The sequence below is a fragment of the Drosophila novamexicana genome, unplaced genomic scaffold (genome assembly GCF_003285875.2).
Source record: "Drosophila novamexicana strain 15010-1031.04,08,12 unplaced genomic scaffold, DnovRS2.1 tig00000108-arrow-pilon, whole genome shotgun sequence".
Taxonomy (NCBI): Eukaryota; Metazoa; Arthropoda; class Insecta; order Diptera; family Drosophilidae; genus Drosophila; species Drosophila novamexicana.
The window spans coordinates 498,521-512,951 of NW_020824772.1; the positions used below are offsets into that span (position 1 = coordinate 498,521).

Sequence of the window (14,431 nt, forward strand, 5' to 3'; positions counted from 1 at the left end):
CCGAGTGTACAAAGTTCTGTTGGCTTCTCTTTCCCAAGGGTATTCGAAGCTTGCCACTGCCTGGTGCCTGCTGCCTGTTGTTGCAATGATGCGGATCGATCGCTGCCTGCGATAATATCCATTTGATTATCCTAATAACAGTGCTTTAGCAGCGATATTATATGTACGTGTGTCTGATTATAGAAATTATGCACAGCAGCCCAACGCAGGCAGAGGCGCAGAGGTTTTCTTCCCAGTTGCTGCTGTCTGTTGTGAGATAGTTTTGTGGCGCAGTGCAATGCCTCAATTGTTGCGGCTTGTTACCATCCAGCCCCAGCCACAGAGCAAACTTCACACTTTGGCAGCAGAGACAATTGCTGCGACGTGCCACCAAAAAGTGCAGCTGCCACAGCCACAGATACATGCATGCAGTATGAAGAAGTTATATTCTATATGAAGTCGTCATCGACTGGCGCTGTGTATATAATTTTGGGTGCCCAAATAAGCGTATTGGACATGCCAAATTATATGTGAGGAGGCATCGCTTTCAGTGAGCCTTCACTTGCCACAAATCAATGGCAATGCGAACTTTAATTGCGGCCAATGAAAACTTTCAATTTGCGATCGTGTTGCCGATAACAGAGCGCTGTTAAGGCTGCTGTTAAGCGGCGATGACTCACTGTTGTTGCATTTGCGGCTGCTGTTGTTGAAGGCTGTTTGGCATATTCTATTTTTTTTGCATAAGACCAAATAATATATATTTGAAGATAACAGAGCGCTGTTAAGTCTGTTAAGATGAGTCACTGTTAACTGTTGTTGTTGCTGCTGCGGCTGCTGTTGTTAAAGGCTGTTGGCATCTTTTTTTTTTTGTATAAAACAATTCGCTAATAAATCAAGCTGAGTACAGCAATTAAAGTTGCAAAACACACACACACACACACACATACAACGACATTTTTTTTGATATTGTTGCTGCTGCTGCTGCTGCTGTTGTCATTGTCGGTATGCAAAGCTCGTGCTGGTGAAAAGCGGCGACGTCGTCGTCGTGCCCTTGGCCGTCCCACAAAGCCAAAAGCCTGGCTGACACGTTCTACACAACAGCAACAACAGCAATAAACAAAGCGCTACAATAAAATCTGCCTTTAATTTTTGTTGTAGCGCACCGCAAAAACAAAAAAGCCAAATAACAAAAAACATTTTGAAGTTTTTGGCCTGCGCTTGATTTCTTCAAACTGACAGATCAAAGCCACAAAGCCGACTCGTATGTGTATGTGTAAGAGACACTCCATAAAGCGACGCTTGGACATGTGTGTGGCGTTTTAAAAGCGTTTGACAAGCGCTCAACTCGAACTCAACTCGAGCTGAAGTCAACTTAAAGCCAAGTCTCAACTCAGCGCCTGTACGTCTAAGCCGTGTCTGCCTTAGACTCTAAACAGAAAAGCGTACCGAAAGCGCCTTTTAATTGCAGTCTCAAATTGTTGTTATTGTTGTTGTTGTGGCCAGTCGCCAACGTGAATGACATAATTAATTGTATGCACAGCCAGCCGAGCACTTAGCTCGACGTGTTTGACATTTGAAGATGACAATCCCTGACAGAGCGACAGGAGCTGCAGGCAGTCAGGCAGCAACAGCAGCAGCAGCAGGTGATGGGGCAGCGTTGGGCCTATGGCCAATTCAATTAACCAAAATGCAGCTAAAAAGAAAAACAGGCAGCTGGCAATAGCCATGGCGCCTTATCATTGGCAGCACATCGCATTTGAATGATCAGCAACAAAAGGCCCGAACTGAAACCTCAGCCTCAGAGTGACAACACTCGATTCATTGTGTGTGCTGTGTGTGAACATCTTGATAAGCAGGCTGGGATGCTATTAGAGAGCGGCCATTGGGTAAATGTAACAGCTTTTCGCAAAAAAGGATTGCCAGCTCTTTGCTAGATTAAATTCACACCAACCGGCGGATTAGGGGTGAGAAAAAGAGTGAGAGTGAGAGATAGAGTGGCAGAGGGAGAGCGCGGGTTGGCAGCTCGCCTTATCGCAGTCAGCAAATCAAATCGTCAAATGAGTGAGCGGCTGAATTGTAACGTATGTCAGTCAGTCAGGCAGTCAGTCAGTCAGTCAGTCAGCTAGTCAGTCGGTTAGATCGGCTCAGTCACTCACTACGTCAATTTGGGAAATGCGTCGCCTGCTTCAGCTGCTTCCGCCTGGCATTAAGCCACAATCAATCATACAAAAGGCAGCCAGCGGCTGAGACAGTCGATCCAATGTCTTAGCCGTGGCTCAGTGAATCCTGCAATGACCCCTCGCAGTTGCCGCTGCTGCTGCCGCTGCTGCTGCAGGCGCTCGCTTAATTTATAACCTGAGCGACCCTCGATTGTGGCCAGGACATGAACAGAGACTTTTCACCTGCCTCGTTTGTAGGCGCGTGGCTCCAAAATGCGGTCAAGTGTCTCTGCGAGTCGAGCTGCTGCCTGCCTGCCTGCCTGCCTGCCACTTACACCTGCTCCAAATTGAAAAAACAAAAATAAAATGCACCAAGCGGCGGCAATAAACTATAACGGATTCCAGTTTTAGCCACCACCATGTAGCCGTGTAGCCAGGTAGGTCAGTTAGAGGCCGATGCCGCAAAAGACACCTTCAGCTGCTCAGGGAGCTGCCAGCTCTCCACCAGCTCTTGAGCTCACGAGCTGCTTAGCATTTTGCGCTCTTGTTGTTTGTTTTAATTATTTCTTTGGTTTCTTCTTAGTTTTTTTCTTGTAGTTTTTATTTTTCATATTTTGCTAGCTTGGCGCATATTGCAGCTCAGTTGCGTGCCAACTGCTTGACGGACTGACTGCTTGACTGGCTGACTGGTTGACTGACTGACAGGCTGGCGGCTGCTTTATTAAGCGCAAACTGCGCTGCCATTGCCATCTATATTATTAACACTTTATTTGCGGCTTGCTGCCGCTGCTGCCCCCAAACTACACGTCTGCCCCGCCGTCTGCCCTGCCACATTTCCGTCTTCAACGCTGCGCGCTGCTCCAGTTGCATGCCAGCTTATCATTAGTCATAAGTTGTCAATTGTATTTATGATAATGCGTTTAATAACTTAACCACAAATTCTCATCCAGCTCCTGCTGCCACGCAATTATGCCACTCATCTGTGCATTGCACAACAACTCAACATAGCTCAGCTATTTTTTGTTGTTGAATATATTTGCATGGTTTTTTCAAAATTTGAAGTATTTTTTAAGTGTTTCATTTGTTATTAATTGCTTAATAATGAAAGACTATTAAAGCAAGAATTTTTATAAATAATATGCATTTATTAAGTTTTTGGCTTAAGCAGTCTTCGGTTTAAGCTTCAAGAAGGTTGCCGTCTCGAATCCCAGACTAGGGTATGCATGTAATGATGTATTAGCTAAGGGCCATAGATATAAGTGTTCTTTAAAAAAGATAGGTACATACAATCATAACAATATATTTCATAAAATATAGTTCTCTGTTTTAAGGCATCTTACGCTGAAAACTCAATCGAATATCTAATATCTTAATATTTGAAATTGATCTAATAGCAAATGCATTTAATTGAAAAATATTTACTCGATATATTTCATTGAGGGTAACAATTTCAGAGTAGTTTACAAATGTTCAGCTAATTATCCAAGTATTTTCACATTACATTTCTTATACGTTTTTTTTTTGATGAGGCAATAAATTATAGCTATGGATAGAGAAAACTGGAGCTGTGGTTAACAAGCATATTTAGCTTAACGTGTGAATTACGTGGCCTGACTAACTTTTGCATACGTGCAGCAATGTTGCCACAAAACATGTTGACAAGACGACAAGCAGCAGCGGCTGCGGCTGCGGCTGCGGCAGCGGCAACGGCAGCAACGAGCGACAAATGTTGCCGCACTAAATAAAAACTTGCAGCAAGGCGAGGTAGTGGCAGCGGCAGCAGCAGCAACAACAACAACTACATGTAAAAGCCAAGCTGAGGGTTTGAAATGCGCCATTTTTGTTGCCATTTGTTTGCGTTTGCTGCTCTCGTTGTTGTTGCTGCAGTCGCCGTTGCTGTTGCTGCCGCGCCACACCATTTTCTTGCAGCTTTTTGTGTGTGTGTTTTATTTTATTTTTTTCTTCCATTTGTTATGGTGGGTGCTACGGCTGGTAAAAATGTTAATAATGCGGCTGCATTTGCAGCAGTTGGCAGCGTGCACGCGCACTCATTTTGTAGCTGCAGCTGTGGGTAGCAGCAGCAGCAACAGCAGTAGCAGCGGCAGCGTCCAAGTTGCCGTTGATCCTTTTTGGCCAACACGCAAGCATAATAAATTTATGCAAATGCCAGGCCGGAGTCTAGGCGAGTGATTGGGCCGACAGTGTCACTCAGTCAGGCTCAAGTCATGCTGACAGGCTTTGCAGTGGCCATTCAAAGGCATTGCTAATGAGCAATACACACACAGGCACACGCACACACACTCACGCACACACAGACACAGACAGGATCTGCAGTCGCTGTCAGGCGCGCCTCAAATGCCTTTGGCGCACTTATGACAGTTCGAAGCGTCAGCAAAATCATTAAAATTGACAAGTTTTTATATGACACAACCAAATTTGGTAAGCCAAAAGGCTGCAGCGGCTACAACGCAACGTTTGAAGTGTTGTTGGGGCAAGTTGTTGTTGCTGTTGTTGCTGCTGCTGTTGCTGTGGACCACCAGGCAGGCGGGCGCTGCTTCACATGTCATAAATAAGAACGCGTTGACATTTATCACAACAAAGGGCTTCAGGCTGAAAACAAAGCTGCGCCCCCCGCACAAAACAAAAAGCGAACTCGAAACGTTGCATAAATTCATAAGCCCTGAACTTGAGAAATTCAATTGATGCGACGACAACAGCAACGGCAACGGCAACAGCGGCAACTGTTGCTGTTGCTGTTCGTCGTTTGCTGCGTCCACTTTTCGCATATTAATAAAATATTTTATTAAACACACGCGCCGCCGCAGGATGCTGTGCCAGCAATATTATGCTAAACAGTGTGCCCCCAAAAAAGGCTGCAAACGAAAATCGTGCCCGGTGGGTCCGTGCAGCAGTCGCAGCAGCAGCAACAAATTTTTGGCGGCGTCTCTTGCGACACACTCGTATGACATATTTTTTTTATGCCAAGAACAACGCATTATTATTTCCCTTATTCTTGTTGTTGTTGTTTTTTGTTTGCTGTTGCTTTTATTGCTGCATTGTTTCGTCCCAAAGAGCAGAAAGATTCAAGCATTTATGCTAAGCAGGCGGCTGAAAGATATGCAAACTGGTTTCTTGTTCGAGAAGCTCGCGAGTTTCTCAACAAATTTTCGCTGCTCATCGAATGTTAATGAGCCGGAGGGGGCGTCATTTGTTAGTTTCGCGGCCAAATAGGCATTGCCACCTGATCAGGTCAGACCAGGTGGTCCTCAGCGTGTTAAGCGTGTGTTCTCCGCTTCTCGGTAAGATTGTTCTATTTTGATAGTTGACGACGCTTCTTGGAAGCCATTAAACATTTACTATTAGCCATTTACTATTAGCCATTAAGGCATTAGACATTAAACATTTGCCGATTAGCTGCCAAGCGTACAATGACTTCGCCCCGGCTGATTAATATGCCATTGAGGCTAGAAGTCCCTGCTCGGGCGCTTGCCCGAAAGATCAGTTAAGGCCATGTCGCAGCTCGAACTGGCAAAGTCATTTGTAAACTTGACACTGCCAAATGCAGCACACAAAAGCCAAACGGCCCAAACGGCTGCACAAATGTATTAGCAACAGTTTATCACAAAATGTTGCTGCTGCGGCTGCTGTTGCTGTTGCGACTGCATGTTGCTGTCGTTGTTGCAGTTGCAATTGCATTGACAGCGGGGGCGACAACGTCAGCAGCAGCAGCAACAGCGATAGCAACAGCAGCAGCAGCCAACAATGCGCTAATATTCAATATTGTAATTGCAGTCACAAATCGTGCTCGACGGCAGTCAAGAGCAGCAGACGGCCTGGCAACATGTTGCTGCTGTGGTGGCTGCTGCTGTTGCTGCCGTCTGTTGTCGGTGAATGTTGCTGGTTGCGCATAAAACTAATGAACGCTGCCACATTGCGCTTTGTATGTTCAGTGTCGGCATATTGACCGCTTGCTGTGTTAGACAAATCACAACAACAGCAGCAACAACATTGCCTGTTGCTGGCGTGTGTTGCAGCAACATGCGTAAGCTTTGTTTGCCTCTTGTCATTATAAATTGCTGGCGAGCAGCATTTTGATTTTACAAATTAATAATGAAAGCAGCAGATAACACTGTACAACACAGCAGCAACAGCAACAGCAACAGCAGCAGCAGCAACACAGGGCACAGTAGCAACATTATTGATGATGCACATCAGGCACACTCACACACATACATGCCTATGTATGTGTGCAGTAGTTCCAGGAATCTGGCGCTGACAAATGACAAGCAAGCGGGCAAAAGGATGTCGAGCGCAAAAATGCCAGCTAGCTCAAAGACTTCCGGCCTAGTTCATCAGAAGCGTCGGCAAAAGCTCTAAGAAGAATGCCGCAGCCGCCATCTTGGCGAGCCGAGATTGATGCCAGCAACAGGCAACTAGCAACCAGCAACCAGCAACCAGCAACCGGCAACAGGCGACATTGATAGTGATTGAAGGACAGCTGTTCACACTAGCCAGGCGAAGAGCCAGCGGGCAAAACGAAATGTCAAATTAGAATGCGAAACGTGTTGGCAATGGGAATGCCAAGAACTGGGTAGCTGGTCGCTCGCTGCTCGGAGCTGCAGCTGGACAATGGAGTTTGTTTGGTGGATGTGGCGGCACCTTTTGCTCTCGGCGGCATGCAAAGTAGCCAGTTGGTCGGCTAGTCAGGCAGCCAGTGAGGCGACAACGGCAACTGTTGCTGCAGTGCAAATTAATTGAAGCATCGCCGTAATGTCAACGACAGCAGCAGCAGCAGCAGCCGTCCCGGCAGCAGCAACATCACGTGTTGCATGTTGCATTTGGCGTAGGCAGTTAAAGTTGAATTCAAAGTCGGGCTTTGGGGGCCTGTTGTGGCAGGCACATTCTTATAATTATGTCATTTAATTAAGCAAAGACAGTTTGCCGTTGCCACGACTAATTAAAACATCGCGCCAGCAGCAGCCGCAGCGGCAGCAGCAGCAACAACATGTGCAACGCGGGCGGTGCGCCATATGAATGACCGGCCACTGTCGAATGCAATAAACAATATGCAACAACAGCAGTAGCAACAACAACAACAGCAGGAACAGCAACAGCAACAGCTACAATAGCAATCAGGCACAACAACAAACAGCTTGCCGCTGCATCATACGATGCAAAGAATGCTTCCAAGAATTTGGGTCATAATTAATGTGGCATGATTTCAAGACATTTTAATCAAAGCGAATTGAGAGGGCAACTGCAGCAGCAACTGCAGCAGCAAGAGTTTCAATAAGCAAGCTCAAGGTTTGTAATACCTTTGAAAATTGTCACAGATGCACACACAGACACGCTCACGCACACACAAGCTGGGCGAAGCGCATTTAAAGTCACATCAATCATACGCAGCGGTGGCCCAGCTGTTCAATTGCAATACCATAACTCATTTTTATAGGCCGCCGCCACGCTCCCAGTGCCCAGTTCGCTGAAAACTTGCGCACCGGGATTAAGATTTGCGGCCCGAGATTCGGCCATGCCCAGGCTCAGTCAGCTCGACGTCGCAGTCAGTAAATTACAACAACTATTACAACCAAACACACACACACATTTGTTGTGGTGCCGTGCCCGACTGTCTGGTGCTGTTGCTGTGCCGTGTTGGCCTGCCTGCAGCCTGTTGGGGCCCTGGTCTATGTCTATGGCTTTTGTGCTTTTGTGTTGGCCGTGTTGTAATTTCTTGGAAATTTCTGTTTTATGCGCGCACCACAACTTGGGCCAGCGCGAAATTTATGAGACTATGGCTGACCAAGTGCAACACCTGGTAGCCTGCCAGCCAGGAAGCGGCCCAGCCTTCACTTTGCATCAGCCCCCAAAGGCTCTGGCGAGCGGCAGCGCAAATTGCATTGGCATTGCTTTGGGCTTTAAATGGACTTTGATATCCCTGGCTGAATGGGCCCGCATTTATTTGATATCCCTTTTGTGACTTTGCCACTGTGCGTGACATTTGCGTTAAGTGCGTCAAGAGTTGTGTGGGAATATTTTCAACTGCAGACAAGACACACATACTCAAATACACACGCACACACAGCGCACTACCAAAGTTTTCATTTGCCTGATTTTGTCAACGCGATAAGCAACAAAGTTGCAACAACAAATGAAAATTCACGACGAAAAATATTGTCAAAAAGCCGAACTGCTGCTCACCTATTCTATCCCACACTCTGGCCCCAATTATTGTGTAGGCAAATGTGCGAGTGCAATGGCAATACGCACGGCTAAAAACCGTTAGCTTGTATGTGTGTGTGTGTGTGTGTGTGTGTAAGTGTATGTGTGTGTGTGCTTGTAGTTTTGCTTAAAATGCATTTATTGCAGTCTCTGGCTAATTAAAAGTGCATTTAAATGATTGCAGTCGTGCAGGAGGTCGAATTATCTTGTTGCATTCGAAGCGAAGCCATAATACCCTTTTATGTCAATTTATAAAACGCTATTGGAAATAAGATCGAATCAGATGACAAAATCATAAAGTATCTATACGAATAATCGGCTTCAAATTGAATTTTTTGATGCTCAGCATATCTTTACCAAAGTCTTTATTGAGCTGCGATTATAAAATGAAATGCTTAGCAACCTAGGACTTTCAGTTAATAAAGTGTATGTGGATCCTATAGGACAGTAAATCTCATCGACAATCTCATTAAATAATACAATGGACTTGCTAGTAAACGGGTTCAAAAACATGCTTAAAATAAACAAGGATAGAAAGATGTTAAAAAATTTTCTCATATATATATAACAAAATTATCATGATACTCTTCTATTTGCCAAAACTGACTACAATTTTTATAAAGCATCCTATATATTCACATTCATTACATCAAATTATCAAAATAAAATCTAAATTTAGGAAAATCGCCATAAAATAAATTTGAAGAAATTTATTCTATGAATTTAACATGATTCTCTTGATGAAAAAAAAAAAACTTACATTTTATAATGTTTGAAACATGCACAATAAGTAAATTAGATAAGTACAAACTCGATGGCAAATGCACGAGACCCGTTTTAGTGTAGAGAACAAATGGCAATACGAAATAAAACTTCCAAGTTTGCCAAAAACCAAAAAACATAAACTAAAATAAATAAAAGTTTGTTGAGGCCATATTGTAGACTATATTATACATATACATATATATGTACATGTTCAAATACAGATTTTTTCAACGAAAAAGCAACCCAGAAATAAGAAATGAGCAACAATAAATACGCGGCCAGAGCCAAAACAATACACAAAAAATAAATAAATAAGTAAATAAAAATCAGAAAAAAAAGTTATTGCCAAATTTTCGGCATGTTTGCTTTTGAAATTTAAATTTCACATGCTTGTTGCTATTGTTGTTGTCGGTTTTTTATGGCTTGTATCATAAAAATCTGCAAGTGTGTGTGTGTTCGCCGAGAGTGTATGTGTGTGTGTGTGTTTTTGATGTATTTGTATTGTGCTTGTGTTGTGTTTAAGTGAGCGCGTCAAAATCCATTAAACTGCATTTTCAAACACACGGCAGGCGTCTAAATGCTTGTATATGTGTGCGTAAATGGCTGCCCCCTACGCACACACACACACACACACACATGTCCGCACACACACCTAAGCCCGCTCTACGCGCTGTTATTTTGGCTGCTCCAAATGTTAATCGCTTGAGCTAAGCAGCAGAGTCATATGTGCCAGCTAAATTGAGTTACTGTTGGAATTCCGTTTTTTGACAACTCTGGCATACGGACTCATCCGAAATGTGACACATGCAGACTAATGAATTTTAAAATCAACGCTCGCCACAGGTGCTCCAACGAGATCTCCACCAGCAACAGCAACAGCAGCCGCAGGCGCAGCCACAGCAGTAACTGCAAGAGCTGCTCCAGCCGACAAACTGTCTGTCAAAAAATGGCAGACAAAGAGCGCGCGATTTGAATGCGCGGGCTTTAGAGTGCATGAATGGAATTACAGCAGCCGGATCAGTGCCTGCGCGTTGCCATCAAATCAAATCAAGCATCAATAAAGTCCGCATATGAATAACATGAATTAAACATAAATGCAAACGGGGCGGCGGTCGGCTGGCAATCGGGCTGTGGTGCTAAGGAGGCTGTGGCTCGCCAAAAGAGCTGATTGATCACTTGCAGCCACCCGCTTGGGCTGTCTTTCAGTGCGCGCGTTCCACATTCCGCGGCACAGAGAAAAAAATTTTAAATTAAAATTTTCGCACACTTGAGTAGCAGGAAATAAATTCAACGGCAGCCGCATCGATGCATGTCACAAGTCCGTCCTCTGTCCCGCTCGTCGCGTTTTACGTGGAACTGTCAAAATGCAGGCAAAAGCTGCGCTCAGCTACAACAATAACAACAACAACGACAATGAAAGCAACTAACAATAACAATAACAATGGCAATGGCAACTGCAGCGCAATGCTAAGTGCCAAGTGAAAATGGATTTTCGGGCAGTCAACTGTCAAAACTGACAGCAACAGCCGCAGCCGTCGTCTGAGCCGCCGCAACGGTGGCACCCACTTTTTCAAATTGAAAATTAACTTTGCGGAACCCAAAATTTCTGCCTGACTTTTTGGCCCCAAAAAAGTGCTCACATTTTCGGAGCAATTTGTTGTTGTTGCAGGCGTGTGAATCTAGAAATTGTTGTCGTCTGCTGCTGCTGCTGCTGTCTGTTGTTGTTGTTGTTGCTGCTGCTGCTGCCATAACACTAATGAGCATAGATAATTTGCTTCTATTTTTGGTATACTCTAAAAGGGCTTTATCATTTTGTTATGAAATATGTAAGGCATAAAAACAGACATAAATTTTGTTATATATATTCTTATTCAGTCGAGGCGTTTAAGCCCTGTCTATGCAAGCTAGTTCATCAGTTTTAAAGCTCTTCTCCTGCAATTTTATGTTGCAATCAGCAAATATATCAGAACTTGCCGGATCGTAGTTCTACAATATATATCTGCCATACAAATGATCTTTCGACGTTAAGTACTTGTTTCTTGTTAAAATATCTTAACGAAACTTGGCGATTATTAGCTGCCCTTTCCCATTCATATAAGCAAATTGTTTCATTTCTTGATCAAGCTTAGCAACTACGAGTTCCACTCTCTCCTTCTTCACAATGCTTCTCGCTTATATGCAATCGTAAGTCGTATGCCCACAAGGGTATTTAATCTTCGCCGTGCCAATAATAGTCGGTTTTTCTTTATTTTTTTGGGTTTTCTTTTTGTGGCAACAAATTGCGCGCAATTAGAAAACATGGAGCTGCAGCTGGGAAAATCTGAAGTGCGCCAAGTCTGGGAGTCGCTACGTCTGGGCTAGTTACACCACAATTGTCAAGCTGTAAGTGAGCTGTTTACAGTTAAAGTGAGGGCCCGTTAAAGCTGCCACACACACACACACACACACACTCAAATCACATTTGGGGGCAGCCAAAAATAAAGCAGTTTGTTAAGGGAAAACCCAATGCCAGGGGTTGGGCAAACAGATTCAGTTAGACCAAAGTACAGCTAAGGGATGTTGCCCCTGTCGCCGTTGCCCCTCCTTCTGTGCCGCGCGCACAGCCAACAGGAAACGTGCGACAAAAAAATAAATACAACAAAAAAAGAAGGCGCGAAGCAATCGATTTGTGGGCTGAGCCAACCCACACACTGACACTCACACACGCATGACAGCCACCCCCCATTCATTAAAAACGCATTAGAAATGACATTAGGACAAATGTAGCCTCGGTGCGCCACTAAAATTACTTAAACAATAAATAAAACATAAGCCTGGAATCAGAATTGGTTTGGAGGTGGAGTGGGAGGGGGTTTCTCTATTACTTACTGTGCTGATGATAGCTGGGATAGTAGCGTCGATGGTGTCCATTGCTTTCGAGCGCATAGAAGGCGCTCATGTCGCTGGTATCCAGTCCGAGGCCGGCGCCGCCAGTACCGCCGCCCAGAGCGGCACCAACGCTGCTGCCCGCCGATGAGGCGCCGCTGGACAGGCTGTGATGGCTATGGGCCAGGCTGCTGCCGGCGCTGCCCAGGCCATTTGTTTGGGGTGAACCGCCGCCGCCACCGCCGCCGCCGCCGCCTAAGCGCGGACTGTCGTACCAGCTGCGAGCGGCAGCCTCCGCTGTTGAGGTCATATCCATTTCGAGTATAATTTTGAATGTTTTTTACGTGGTACGTGGGGCGCGCAAAATTCTACAGAGAATCAAGATCTCTGTGCTCCTGCTTCTGCTCCTGCTCCGGCTGCTGCTTCTGCTTTGCACTCTCTTGCTCTTAAGCTCGAGCGTGTTGAATAATTGCCGTTATTTATATTTATGTTTAGACGCTTCTCAACACATGTTTATGCGCGCGCTTTGCAACACTGCGTGGGCTGTAAATGAGGTTAAATAAGAACTGCTTGAAAACTTATTTTCGATTGTCTTCGACACTCGCAATTGATATGATTTTCAACGGTAGCTCTTGCGTTTCTTATCAGCTTCACACCTTTTTCTTATCAGCCTCAATCAATTTTATATTTGGTTTCTAATTTCTTTTTATAGCCAGCCAGTACAGTTGGCAATCAGCTCTGGCCAGTTGATTTACAAGTACGCGGTAGCCACAACAATAACTGGGTGCATATATAGTATACATATATATATATATAGTCCAGGTCCAACAGTTCCTGATTAGAATTTGATGACCACATGCGTAGCCAATGTGTGGGAAACGGGGTATTGCATTTTGTACACACTTGATGGATGGAACAAAGAAACAGAAGGCAGACGCAATATTTTGCAGCAGTCCTCCCGGGGGATCTAATAAACATGTCCCATTCTGAGGAGGCACAAACAATTTTTGGACCATTGTTCTGCATTGTTTTGTCGGTGTTTACAGTGCAACTCGTCTAATAAACCCAAACAATGTCAAATCATGTCAATTGTGTGCCCAACGCTGTGTGAATTTCAATGTCTGGTATGCTGCTCAAGCAAAATAGGCAAGCGAATAGCAAAAGATGGAAAAATGGCAAGCATTTGTCAGCTATTATTTAGCCATTTTTTCGAGCAATATTAATTTAATAAATGCAAAAGACCATTTAAATGTTAATGATTATAATAGTTATATTAAAGAATTTTATTTACTAATTTGTTGGGCAGGAAATCTAAGCAAACAAAGAAACTAAAAAATACTTATTTGCATCAATTTTTATTAGTATTAAGATCTTTTATATAGATATCGTCCGATCTGACTTGACATACATATATATCACAAGATAAAGGCAAATTGATGGGTATTTTTTTAATTCCTAGGTATTTACATATTTAGCTATTTATTTTTTAATCAGGCAGTAAAAATACCAACCAAAAATGTTACAAATAATAGTTGCTATAAATTTGGTAAAAAATTGTATCACGAAATTTACTACATATGATTTATAATAGAAATATCAATCTGATTCGTCATACTTATTTCAATAATTTCATTTCGACAGACGATAAGAACTGTCTCATATTTCAAGTTTTCAAGTTAAGAATTATGTTGTATTCTACAAAGTTGTTCAAATGCTGTCATTTAAGAAGTCAACTACCTTGAACAATAGAACTTTTGTGCGTGCAAAATTGATTTGCTGCATACCTAGCCTAAGACTGTCTGCATTGCAGGCAGGCAAGCTGCAATTGTGAATGCCTTTGGCCTGGCTCTGGCGCTAGAGCCCACAACTGTATTCCGAGAGCGACAACTTGTTGTGTGGGCGTTCGGCACCGACGGCAACTGATCTAGTGAGTGCACTTGCCTGAAGCGGGGAAACGTGCTGCAATAGCTTCACCTGGCCGGCAATTAGCGCTAAACATGCGGTTTATATCCTACGCTCGACTAGGCCCAATTAGATGAGTTTTTGGGGGCTGGGGGTTGCTATCAGTCGCATCATTGAGTCCACAGCGTATATCAATATGCTAGGTATCTATTGCCGCGTTCGCTTAGACAGGTAGCTGGACACAAATGTATATATATATATATAGATAGACAATTTTTGAAAAATTCTTATCTGGCATTCTATGTGTGTGCCCTATAGTATCTGCTGGCTGTATCTGGCTGTGTATGTCTGTTCAGTTCTTGCCAGATTTTTATCAATTATTTTGACTACTTTTTGTTTGTATTTCATGTGGTTGTTTTGACTTTTATAGTTGTTGTTGTTGTTTTTGCTGTTTGTTTTGGCTTCAACCAAAAATTATTAATAATAAAAAGACAGCAGAACTTGTTGTTGTCTCAAGACCTGTCCAGGTTGTTGTGGCTTGC

At 43.8% G+C, this 14,431-nt stretch overlaps 1 protein-coding gene across 2 annotated transcripts in view; it reads right to left on the reverse strand.

Annotated features, from left to right (window-relative positions):
* LOC115771971 (GATA-binding factor C) overlaps window positions 1-12,316 on the reverse strand; it is a 36,437-nt gene extending 24,121 nt beyond the window's left edge. For both annotated transcript variants that reach the window (XM_030717891.1, XM_030717890.1), the window contains exon 1: window positions 11,991-12,316. In XM_030717891.1, coding sequence (XP_030573751.1) covers window positions 11,991-12,303 — 313 coding nt within the window. In that variant the 5' untranslated portion in view covers window positions 12,304-12,316. The remainder of the gene's footprint in view (window positions 1-11,990) is intronic.
* Window positions 12,317-14,431: the final 2,115 nt, after the last annotated feature.